Source organism: Ptychodera flava, chromosome 14, assembly GCF_041260155.1.
Source record: "Ptychodera flava strain L36383 chromosome 14, AS_Pfla_20210202, whole genome shotgun sequence".
NCBI classification, from domain to species: domain Eukaryota; kingdom Metazoa; phylum Hemichordata; class Enteropneusta; family Ptychoderidae; genus Ptychodera; species Ptychodera flava.
This window is the reverse complement of record NC_091941.1, coordinates 25,649,603-25,662,244: the sequence shown is the minus strand read 5'-3', so window position 1 is coordinate 25,662,244 and position 12,642 is coordinate 25,649,603. Positions and strand designations below refer to the sequence as shown.

Sequence of the window (12,642 nt, the reverse complement as noted above, 5' to 3'; positions counted from 1 at the left end):
TTTCCTTACAGAAAGTTTGAGCAAATGTTAAAAGTCTTTCTATTTCGAAATGCGTCCTACCGTCACTTGTTCCACCAATCCTTACAGAAAGTTTGAGCAAATGTTAAAAGTCTTTCTATTTCGAGACGCGTCCTACTGTCACTTAGTCCACCAGTGTACACATATCAACTTTACACAACCGCTAGCAGCATCATTGTCGCTGCACAGCATTCGTTTGAACCTCTTTCCACCTTCTTTCAATGCTCAGAGGTGTGGGATGACATGAGGTTAAAGAAACGAAAGCCGCTGGTGAGAACGAAGAAGAAAAAGATGTCGCACGTGATCGAACCGCCAGTGACACCACCATCCGAAGCCTCATCATGTTCAGAGAGCATTGCCGACACTCCAGCCGAACTTGAACTGAAGCCCGATCAGCAGTCGCTCTCACAGCTATTAGAAACAAGCTTCATCCAGTCAAAGCAAGTTTATAAAGAATTGGCCGTAAGTATAATGTACTTTTCCTTTTTCATGTCATTACCTCATGTATATGTTGTATGCCTCTTTATGTTAGTAGGATATGGTGGTAAATATCATTTTCCAATATCTGTGAAAATAAATTAAATAGAAGTATCCATAGGTATTAATGATCTTATTCCACAGAGGGTAATTTATCCATAGAAGAACTTTAAAGCTCAAACTGAGTAAATGTAAGGTGTTGCTCTGGAAACTTATGTCTGGCACTCATGCACTGTAGTTTTGTCTGATTCTGACCTGTTATTTGTATTTTGACTGTCTGCCTGCCTAGCGCCTGTCAACAGCAAAAAATCTTTATGATGCAGTGTCTAATACCCCAGCATTTGATGTGTGTCCGCATCACATCACATAAGCATCAGCATCATAACATTTCACAGTGTTTTGCATTTCATCAGTGTGTTAAGAATATGATACAACATAATTCTTTTATAATGAAATATACTGAGGCTACGTTTATAACCTTCATGCAATAACATTACCAGAAAGGGACAGCAAAAAATACATAGATATCCTATTCATTCATCAGACTATTCTATATGCCTTGTTTGGATCTGGAGCAATATCATACTGAGCATGTACACTGATTTACAAAATTTTCAATTTTAATTCCTCTAATATGAACAGATAAACAGCTTACAATATCCCTCCCCTGCCTTCTCTGCAGAAGAAAAACCAAAACCTCAGAAAGTGCACCTAAGGTTCAAACAATTTGTGTGGTTTAATTGCTTCAGGTATCTGTTCGTTGTCTTGATTCATGCCATTGTTCATTTTCAGCCTCAACTGAGCCCACCCCTGCAGCAGACCATGGAAAAATTTACCATAGGAGGAATGTCACCCAGAAAGATGGCTGACACTGTCACGCAGGCATTGATGAACGGAAAAGACACTGAAAAACCAAGGGGGACAAAAAGGTCCGCCTCAAGCAGTAAGCAGGGAAAGCAAAAGCGGTCAAAGCGCCAACAAGAACAACAGCAGCAACAACAAGAGCAACAGCAGCAACAACAACAAGAACAACAACAAGAAAAACAGGAGTCAGAGGAGAGCAAGGACAAAGTCAATGTTGCAAACTCATTTGCTCTCTCATTCTTGCTCGGACAAGGAAGCTCACAGCCAAAACTTGAAATCTGCAAAGACTTGGTGATGCACGCCATGGACTTGTTCGCGGTTACTGTCAAGCAGATCATTTTCTTTGCCAAGAGCATCCCAGGGTTCTCACAGCTCACCTGTGATGACCAGGCTGCACTGATACGAGCCGCCATCATGGAGACGATTATCATACGCTGCACGGAAAGGTTTGACACGAACAAAAATTTACTGGTCAGTGACATCAACGAAGGGGAATACGGATTGAATTTGATTTTCCAGCTTGGGTACAAGACTTTCACGGAACCCTTTTTCAAGTTTATGCGAGAGATGAAGTTCCTGAACCTACACATGGAGGAATATGCACTTCTGCAGGCCGCCATAATACTTCAGTCGGGTGAGTTTTGTTTCTCCAATAAAGAGCCAGTAGCTGCAACTTTTAATGATTTTTCATTATTTTTGTTTTTATGTCAACTCATGTTCTACTCTCCAAAGCCTGTTAAGATATACAGTGTTCAGCTCGTTGACTCTGCCTGTACATGTGTAAAGTGCATGGTTATTGTCGATGAGTGAATTCTGGTCCAGACTAGAATTCAAATATAAACAATAAGAACGCAGTTTGCATGTGTAGATGTTGTTTTGCAAGCTAAATGGTATCTGTTTCAAAATGTTTTGGGGAGTAGAACAAGAACTCACAATTGACATATTAAACCAAAAATAGTGAAAAATCAGAAAAATAATCATGGTCACAATATTATCGGAACTGTAATTGTGTACATAACGGCCAGTGCCAGAAGTCACAACAGGATACAGGAAGATGAAGTCCTGCCTACCCAGTGGCTTGTTTATCTTCTCCTCATATTCAAAATAGGCCATTGCATCTGAGTCACCCTATGCCTCTATTACAAAGGGCAGTACTTTCCCTGATTTCAACTATTTTGTATGTCAGAAGCATCCTGCGTCATGCTCCTTCAACCCTACCCTGTATTCTCCAACCATTGCCCAGTATCAGTGACACAGTTTTATCTGTAATCCATTTAAAGGTCACTCACCTACTCAGACAAATTGCATTAAACCATGCTACAGTCATTCTCCATACAGCAAAGCCTGACTGCCTTTTCCTGATACCCGCCAACATACATGCTACTTTATTGCAACGGAATTCAGTAGATTTTTTGCAAAATCAAAGGAAAGTGTGGACAAAATGTGTGACAAAAATATGAAAATCAGATAGGATGCATATGTTACTGAACTCACACCAGCAGATTTTCCTCAATAAGCTCTTTGTTGTAAATCACATTCCTGTTCATACACATTGTATTACATCATTCATTTATGACTCGTCTGCAATCATAAATACACCCGGTACTTTCACGTACTGTTAAATAATTGTGTCCAACAGGGTAAGTGTATGAGTGCGCTGCTTGACTATTGTGAGTTTTTCCCAAGCGATGCCTTGCCATTGCTCTCTCTCTCTGTGCACTCCCGCCTTATTGATTTAGATCATCTCAGCCAAACACACAATGTACATTTACCAACCGACCTCCAGAGTAAAATTAGCAAAAAAACACAAACACAAATACAAGGAGGAAAACAATGAACAATTCCACTGTGAATTCCCAGTAACATACAATATTTGATATATGTATCCGTTTCAAAAATACTTTTTGTTCAAAATGGATGACAGCATCTAATACTGCTGACCTGGAATGTTTGTGAGTCGTGATTTGACCAATTTTACATCTGTTCTGACGTATCTGGATGAATTTTATCTCAGTTTTAACAATTCTGCTTAATGTAAATTTATGTAAGCCAGATTACACACCAGCAGTCCTATTAAAACTCACCATTGCTCTGAATTTCTAATTGCCAGATCGACCAGATCTAAAGAATGCCGATTTGGTAGAGAAGCTTCAGTTTCCCCTGATACTCACCCTGCAGGCCTGCACCAAGAAAAATCACCCAGAAGACCCAGCCCTCTTTGCCAAGCTCATGTTGAAAATGGTCACGCTACGGGACATTGACCATGTGCACTCCAAAGATCTTATGGATATGAAGCTTCAGGAGCATGAGTTCACTCCGTTAGTGCAAGAACTCTTTGGTCTCTGAGACAGCGCCCTCTTCAGGACTACCAGTAGATAGCAGAGAAGGATAGAGCCTATCCTGGCTTTGAGCTGGAATTTTTTTTTGTGTTTGGTCTCAGCTCAAAGGACAGAAAAATCCCAGAAAGTCTATTTAAACTTTGGCAGCGAAGAACCATACTGGGGTCTCACCTTCAAGTCCAGAAACAATGAATTTTGCCATAGTGAGCTTTTCCTGCAAATTGAAAAAAAGTACTACAAGATTGAAGTGATCCGTTTCAGTCAAATCACAATAACCAATGCAGAGTTCCAAATGTTCAGTGTACAGAGGACGCTATCTCTGCACATGGTTATTAACTGTGACCAAAAGACTCAATGCAAGTCAAAACATTATACTGTGGCACAATTAAGTGCAGCGTTATCATAAACATATCCATGATACACAGGCCTGGACAGACTTCCAACCATCATGTCATCGCATTATTCTGAGCATTATCTCACAATGTTGCATCTAGCAATGTTGTAGACGTGTCTCCAAGTGACAGCGAGTGCATTGGAACATGGGTCCATTCTTTGCATGATTTCTTGCATAGTTCAAAGTTCAAGTAAGCTCTGCGCTAATCAGAGTACATCTACGAATTACATGGAGAAATAAATTTTTACAAATATATTCCTAAAAGAAGAATAGCACTCCTTTTCACCCTTTCTTTTAATTCTAATATATATATATTGATGTTTATGGCAATTTTTTTAGAATCTGTGGATCACATAATTGCGCCTGGTTTTTGATGTAGTGTATAGCATACAGTGTGTAACACAAAAACATATATATAATGTATTATATACCATGTGAATACTGGTGGTTTTCCGAGAGAAGGAATATTGTAATTTTTTATTAGGGATGGCTGCTTTATAGGATAAGGTGGTATGCGCCTCAAAAGTTATGTAATGGCAAACTTTTGTTCAAACTTTCCTCAATTAAACTTTCAACTGTTCTCTCACTAAATCAAGAATAAAAACCAGGGGTCACTGTGCAAAGTTTGGTCCTCGCAAAACAAATTACCTATCATTTACAGAGATACGAAATTCAAAATGGCCAGCACCCCTATTTTAAATTTACCGGTATGCGGAAAAATAAAATTTTTGATTAACGAAACATAAGATGGTGAAATTTTTTCTCACTCCGAGAACTTTAAAATAAACCCCCAGAAGTGGAAGACAAAAGAGAATTGTAAAAATTTGAGTTTGGTTATCTGTCCCTGAGGCGCATCCTACCTTAATTAGGTTGCATCATGTCCTGATTGGTGTGAGTCAGTGAAATCTCATTTGTCATGGCATCTGTTACTCCAACAAAACATTGGATCATGATCGATGCAGAATGCTTGATATACGTTCAGTATATTTCCATGGACATATATGGAACACCACATTAGTGGTATACGTAATGTATATCTTTGTATATGGAACATTGATACATTGATATATGTAATGTAAATCTATTCAGAACAAGAGTTTACATGACAAAGTTCTTTGTTGACTGAGTGTACACTGTACTTCCATCCTCGTACTTCTGCATATTATTTGTATACATACATGTATACTTAATGTATTTGACAAATGTACAGAATCAGTATATGTTTATATTGTCGTATATCAAGCATTTTGCGTAGTTGGAGGATTCTATTTCTAATTAGCGAGTGGCTTTTTTTAACTTCCGTTGATATCACTTCCATACTCGTGCACCTGCTTTTCAAAATTACAAAAAAAAAAATTGGTAAAAAAGCAACCACTTTCTGTGTGTATCAGTTCACAGACTTCAACAAATTTTTATGCTTTCCATTCATTATAAAATTTTAGTTAAAGCGTCAATGGACAAAAAACCTGAAGATTTTAAGCATACGTTCAATCATCATCCAGATCTGTAAAATTCATCCATGTCCTGACTTCGTCGCCTTTCTCTGTAATTTGTACCTTTGAATCTTTCTTTGTAAATAGTGATATTTCTCTGTGTTGTTGTTGTATGCTTTCCATTCATTGATAACAGGTCTAATTGACAAACCAGAGGGGATCACTATCAAAGGGCTACCAAAGTTGCAAAGTCAATCTCAGCAGTCGCGCCCAATGCCTTTTCTTCACGAGTGCTTGTCACAATTTACAAGTGAATGTATGATCCTTTGTGAATAGGGCTGTGTAAGATGAAGGTAGTTGTTTGTGTCAGCCCTTTCGAGGAGTGGTGTAGAGGGTTTTCTCGTGCTTTGATTTCAGTCTTACAGAAGGCTGCAATAGGTAACACATACTGCATATCCAGTAGCAGAATTTCAACACCACCTCTTGATAGAAACACCACAGTCTGGAGCCCTTGGATGCCAGAGGTGGACAGTCTACCCGGTACAGGAAAGAGATCCTGCAAGTGTTTGAAAAGATGCTAGTGTCCGTGGCACAAGGACTAACAGGATTTTGTAGCAACAAAGGAAAATACCTGCTCCATGTGAAATGATCTGTGCTGTAAGTGGTGTTGGCCCAGATTTGTCATCCACCCTTGATCTGCGATGCATGTCAACATGCAACTTGTACTCCGCTTGGTTGAGTAAGCATCATTTTTAGATGTCCAGAATCATATTTTGAATGACGCACAGAACAAGTCAGTTTTTACAAGTGCTTCCTCCAAATTTTTTACGTTTTGTCCTGAAAGTTCAAAGGTGACTTGTGAACAGTGCAATGCCAATTGACATTTGAGATGTGTGTTAGGTTGTAATTTCTTGATCAGTAAGACAGGTTCCATCTTGAAACTGCACTGTCGATGTAGTTTTTGTGTCTCTTAAGTTCAAAAAGTGTTAAAGTTGTAGCCATTAATCTTAATAGAACGGTATCATATTGTACAAGCTTCTAGATGATATGATTGTTTAAAAAAAAGATGGTATTTCTCCAAAGCAGCTGACTATATTTTAACTTGCCTCAGAAATTTTATTTTTTCACCAATACAGTAACGATGCATAGATAGTTACTTTGGAAACACTGTGGCATAGATCTGTTTCTAATGAAAAGTGTTAGAGGGAATAGTTCTTTGAAAAGTATCTGCTTCCAAGAGCTGATGAAGATTTTGATTATATTTTCCAATACATGCTCCGCAGCGATCACTTTGTCACAAAGGATTATTATTAGTGTCATTCACAAAGTAGTTCTCTCCAATAGCCCATGAACAGATAAGAACAGTGTCACATATCGTGTGTTCACCTACACCGACAGCCTTGGTGTCTGTTTCTGTGTGTGGCTTACACATCATGTCAGAGCTGTCACTGGGTTTATGTTTTATTGATCATACATTTATAACTTTGTTTTTTGCTATTATCTGTGAAGTAACTAGTTGGTGGATGGGATAGGGAATGATCTTTGTCCTCGATGACCGAAGCCAGTGACTCACTATACTGTAGTGGACATTCCTAGTTCCCTTACACTTTCAGTCTCAATGCAGTCAAACTAGGGAGCAAAAATTGCTCAATTGGGTTTTTTCTTTTATACTCATATATTTTAAGAATTCGCGTTGGCCTAAGGCTGGCAAGAGATGTTCTCAAGACATTGTAGACACACTGTTTCAGAAAGTAGAATACATTGATTTTATATATCTCTGTTACATTTCTATATGTACAGTACATATATCATGCGATCAGTGTGTTTTTAGATCATTCAAATGGATTTCAGGTTTGCAAAAAAAGATTACTAAAATGGACAAAATATTGTGCTGGTAGTGTAGCATAAGAGGGGTTTTGTAGGACTTTTGTTATGAAAGTACAGCAGATACTTCCTGCAATCAATATTATCAAAATGCCAAAAAATGCAAATATCTTTCATATTTCAACTCCCCTTTGTGAATACTTTATAGTTGTATTGAATATGAATACACATTAGATTCACTGTAGTTGTTTGTTGTTTCTTGTTTTGTCAAAGGTGATGCTTTCCCATGTACATTTGCTATTGAAACACTACCTGGTCTGAATACACCCCATGCACATTTGTCAATACTACATCTGAAGACAATTTTTAGGAAAATATGTGGAATTTTGTCTTCTTAAAGAATTTAAAACATTCTTATTGTTTTCCCACAATGTTCTTTTGTCACATGTTCATACGTAAACGTAATGTTTTCCTCACATTACATGTTGATGTGTTGTTATATTGAAGTACAGTGACAGTGTTGGTGACAGTTGTCTTGCTGACATCAACTCCATTCTTTAACAGTTTCAGTGTCTCAATAGGCATGACACCTAATTAATGAGGACCTCCTTCCACACTGATCATTCAACAAATGTTTACTGCATTTGATATTCATTTGTTTATCGATGGTAAAATTTAGGGTAGTGGGAGTGTTGCGTGGTTATGACTGTCCTGAATGCATGTATGTTCACTGCAGAGTGTGAAACAGTGCGCTGATCTCAATGACACAGTGTCCAGTCTTGTGAGCTTAGATCATTCTGTTGATTTGGAAATAAGTGTTGAAAGGCACTCACAGCAACCTGGCTTGAAGTTTACATTGCTGTAAAATTGTTTGTCTTTTTTGACTGTCTATGATCAGTCCAGCTTGAAGCTAAAGTCATGACTCACAAAACTTTTCACGCTATATGTATGAAGTCAGTAAGACTGTCATTATAATGTTTTTTACAGATCTGCAGCCTCTTACTAGTTGTCATGAATTGCATCACTTTTTTATCACAAGATTTTCACAAGATAAGGTGTGTGTTTTTAACAGGGAAAGGGCTTGAAAGGGTCATCAAGTACACTTCTACCAAATCAAAAACTTCTATTTTCACAGTCTGTACAGTGGATAAATTGTTTGAGAAACTTTATTTGCAGTAATGGGTGTCTGCTTGATTTCAGTATCTTCCCCTGCGTTGTTTAACTGTTGTAATTATCTTTTCTTTCAACCATTTAACAAACAACCTTAGTATGTGTATATGTACTTCACACTAGACATTAATACCTAACAGTAACTCTTTCTTGTGAAAAATATTTTCATTAAAATTTGATAAAAGTCAAGCTTGACGCTGGGATTTTTAGTGAGCGGGAATGAAAAAAAGTTTGCATAGGGAATATGCATCGGCAATGTGTGTTTCACTTTATTTTAACATCATTACTCTATCAGTCAATCGACAGCTTCAAGATTTTGTGAATAAAAACTTGCGTTAGATCATTTAGAATGCCGTTTCCAAGAATTGTTACAACTTTCTGTCTTCTGTGTTCACAAACTTATGACAGAAAAATAGTCATTTGGAATTACTTTTATATGTACACATTGCAACCTAATCATAGCATTCTTTTGTAGGTGGTTACAATATTTCAATGCTTCTGACAAGATGAAGTATATTGTAGCATTTGTAGTCGGTAGTGGTGGCAATGCGACAAGCAATACTTCTGTTTTGATCAGCTGAGATATACCGTTTGCGACCGCGAGATCCAAATTTATGACCAGTCAAGTTGGCTGTATTGCAGGAAATTTTCTTTTGTGAAGGGGACAGTGTTATGATTAATCAGCCTATCCATGATGTCTATGTTACAGAACTCATGCTGAAGTCTGAAATAAGAGAAGCAGGTGAACCGTTCCCATACAGTGGCAATGTATGATATGAGATGAAAAGTTTGTATTGATTGTACCAACTATCTTTATTTTGGCCTGTGTTAATGTTGTAGCCTGCAAGATGAACACTGCAATAAAGTGCTGTAAAACCGCATGAAGAAAACAAAATTGTTGTGGTCTTGTTTCATTGAATGTAGAATATTGCAACGAGTCCTTTGTATGAAGTATTTAAAAAGAGAGCTTTGGAGATTTAACAGTTTACATCAAATCAGGACAACTGATCACAAATTGTTTGATGGAACCATAGACCTCCCTGAGTTTTCTCAAGGGTCTATGATTGAACCAACATCAACTTTCAAGAAGGAAAATGATTTCAGCCATTACCATAAGTCAAATGTGGCTAATTCATTGGACAACTTTGATCATGTGTAAGAAACTTGTTTGTAGTGCCTTGACAATGAAGTTTTGGAAGCAGACTTTTAAAGTGCGTCCTCAGTGTCTGTGTAATGCTGATGATCCACAGAATACCGGGTGTTGAACATAAATGTTGCTGATGGGAGGTCTCCACAAGTTCTATCAAAGGACAGTCAGATCTGATGTTCTGGTAGAAGGCACAATCCTGTATGGGTGCAGAAATAGGAAATATGACTTTTTTGACCAAGAACTCAAAGTGTAAAATCCTTATCTATGAAAGCTAAAGTCCCCAATGTTGACTCACTGTATGTATTCAACCTTGGGCTTAAAAATTTTAATATCAAAGTTTTTTGCACCATGGCGTTCAGGGATATTTCATTATCTTAGAAGTAAAATGTGCTGCACTTCTCTTCAAAATCAGTGCATAACAATTCAAAAATAGCCAAGTGATGTGTCTGCAGATCAGATACGGGAGACCCAGGTTCACATGACTGCAATATCTCGTTGGGATATCTGTACCAGAGTTTCACCAGGGAAGTGGTCAGCAGGTTGTCGGGAGGGGATTTCCCGTATTGAAGTGGTCACTTTTCCAGTTTTGTTTTGAAACTGTTTCATACCAATATGAGCATTCAGTACAAAGTGAACAATTTCCATCTTAAGAAACCATGTAAGACGTGAAGCATAACATACTTTTATTTTCCAGAACTTAAATAACCTAATTTTTGCCAAATATTTATCACCCACAGACGTAGACACAGCCCTTGTCTCTTCTTGTGTACTTCATCTTTCAGAACAACATTAAGGGACTGGTTGAATCACTTAGAGTGCTAGGTTGGAGTAAGCGGTCACTGACAGCACACTGACAATGGGATTTCAGAAAAGGGTCCTGACATTCTCCTCTAAAATCAGTACATACACATGCACGCACACATACATGCAGACACAGCTGTGAATACAAGGCGGTGCTGTGCATTGATCGCGCTCGGGTCAAGAGTCATCTGCACAGAACCGCTGCGAGCCAACCCATAGGCTTTTTTAGTAGTTTACTACGACACTGATCGGTGTTGCTTATTTAGCTAGCAAAATAATAAAATAGGTTAACGTTTGAATAAACCAACCTTTACCTGGTTTATCACTGACTATTTACAACTCATTCTCTCCTCTTGTTAACTACCTTGACAATGAAAACATGTATTTTTAATCATTTTTTTAGATGTCGACGGTTTCTGCAACATTTGCTCTGTCACGTAAAACACATTGAATACGCTGGAGGTCAAACGTTCAAATTCAAGCACTACCAAACTACAAAAAATACCGTCAAGGACAGTGTGCTCACATTCGGTTTGAATTGGTCCATTCGAGAAATATTTAAACCAGGAAAAACAAGAATGACAAAGCAAATAAGGTCTCAAACTTAGGTACTGGAGATCATCTTTAGGAACATGCATATCAACTTCTGTAGCAATGGGACAAGCAGACCCTAAATACATAAGCAAATGTCAACAACAAAAAATAGACAGAGAAGGCTTGATAAAAAGAAAAGGTGGGAGTGGGTAAAAAAATGTACAAGGGATCTGGTAAAAAAGTAATGCTACCTCATCAATCTTCCGGACCCTATTCCCTCCTGAATATCAAATGTTCCATCCCTTGGTATTACATAACGCCAGATGACAGGAAATGTATTTACAACCTTGGGGAGTTTTTGATTAATGGGGATGAGTGTTATCATTCTGATGTAAACAGCACTTAAGTTAGTTACAGATAGTGAAATGCCATTCACTGTGGGAGGTGATTACAACATCTGGAATTATCCTGGATTCAAATTTCTCATCAGTTCTTGTTTGTCTTACATAGAAAAGTTGCAAAAATTGGTCCGCAATGAAAAAATTCACCTCAGCTTTGTTTTCTGGATCAAATTTTCCTACAAATTGATACCAAATATGACAAAATTATGATCATAGCCTTCGAAACTGTCTCACAACATATCCTGGGTTGATGTAGGTCATTTAAGGTCACAAACTGAGAAAATTACCTAAAATATACAAATTTTGGGGTTTCCCAACACTTTGAGCAGAAAGTTTATCTAATAACATCCCTCGGGACTTTACACCAAATTATAAGGCTATCAAACAAGTAATTTTGAGAACAAGTTTTCTTGACCAAAAATGACAATATTGTCTTAAAAATACAAATTTGTATATTTCAGGACAATTTCCACATATCTAACTATTGTCATCTCTGTACGTCAGTGTATCAAATATAAAAGCTGTCTGTCTAGTGGTTTTAAAAAGAAACTACTGTTCAAGATTTTTTGACCAAAAACGACAAAATTGCTCCAAAATAGTAATTTTCCCAATTTTGTCATAATTTCAACAAATTAGAAGAGTAACACCCTCACAAAGATCCAACCCAAATTTTAGGGCGATTGGGCTGGCGGTTTCAGAGAAGAAGAATTTTTACTTAAAATGAGAAAAATCACCAAAAAATTCAGTAAAAATCTGAAATTCAGGATATCTTCACAATATTCATAAAACTGTATAAGGTTCACCTAAGGTAACTGCACGCACATTTTCAAAGCAATCAAAACAGCGGTTCTCGAGTTATTAATTCTTGACCATTTTCACATTTTATAAGCTCATTTGCATCATTTTGTCAATGCAGACTTCATTTGAACAAAATCCCATCTATAGCCCAGGATGCATCCACACACCAAATACAACACTGAAACATGCAGCGGTTTGCATGTTTTTGATGTTGACGGACATACTGTACGTATATACATACATACATACATACATACATACATACATACACACATACATACAGACACCATCGACTTCAGCTTATACAATAAACTCACATTGGTAAAACCAAATGTGAGCTAAAAAAGCCTATGGGTTTGCTTTGCAGTTCTGTGGTGACGACCCTTGACCTGAGCGCGATCGATACACCACAGCATCACTGCGTTTTCACAGCTAGCAG

At 37.6% G+C, this 12,642-nt stretch overlaps 1 protein-coding gene across 2 annotated transcripts in view; it reads left to right on the top strand.

Moving 5' to 3' along the window:
• Positions 1-9,414, top strand: part of LOC139149909 (vitamin D3 receptor B-like) — a 28,187-nt gene extending 18,773 nt beyond the window's left edge. For both annotated transcript variants that reach the window (XM_070721955.1, XM_070721956.1), the window contains exons 3-5: positions 248-480; positions 1,288-1,993; positions 3,470-9,414. In XM_070721955.1, the coding sequence (XP_070578056.1) occupies positions 248-480; positions 1,288-1,993; positions 3,470-3,705 (1,175 nt within the window). In that variant the 3' untranslated portion in view covers positions 3,706-9,414. The remainder of the gene's footprint in view (positions 1-247; positions 481-1,287; positions 1,994-3,469) is intronic.
• Positions 9,415-12,642: the final 3,228 nt, after the last annotated feature.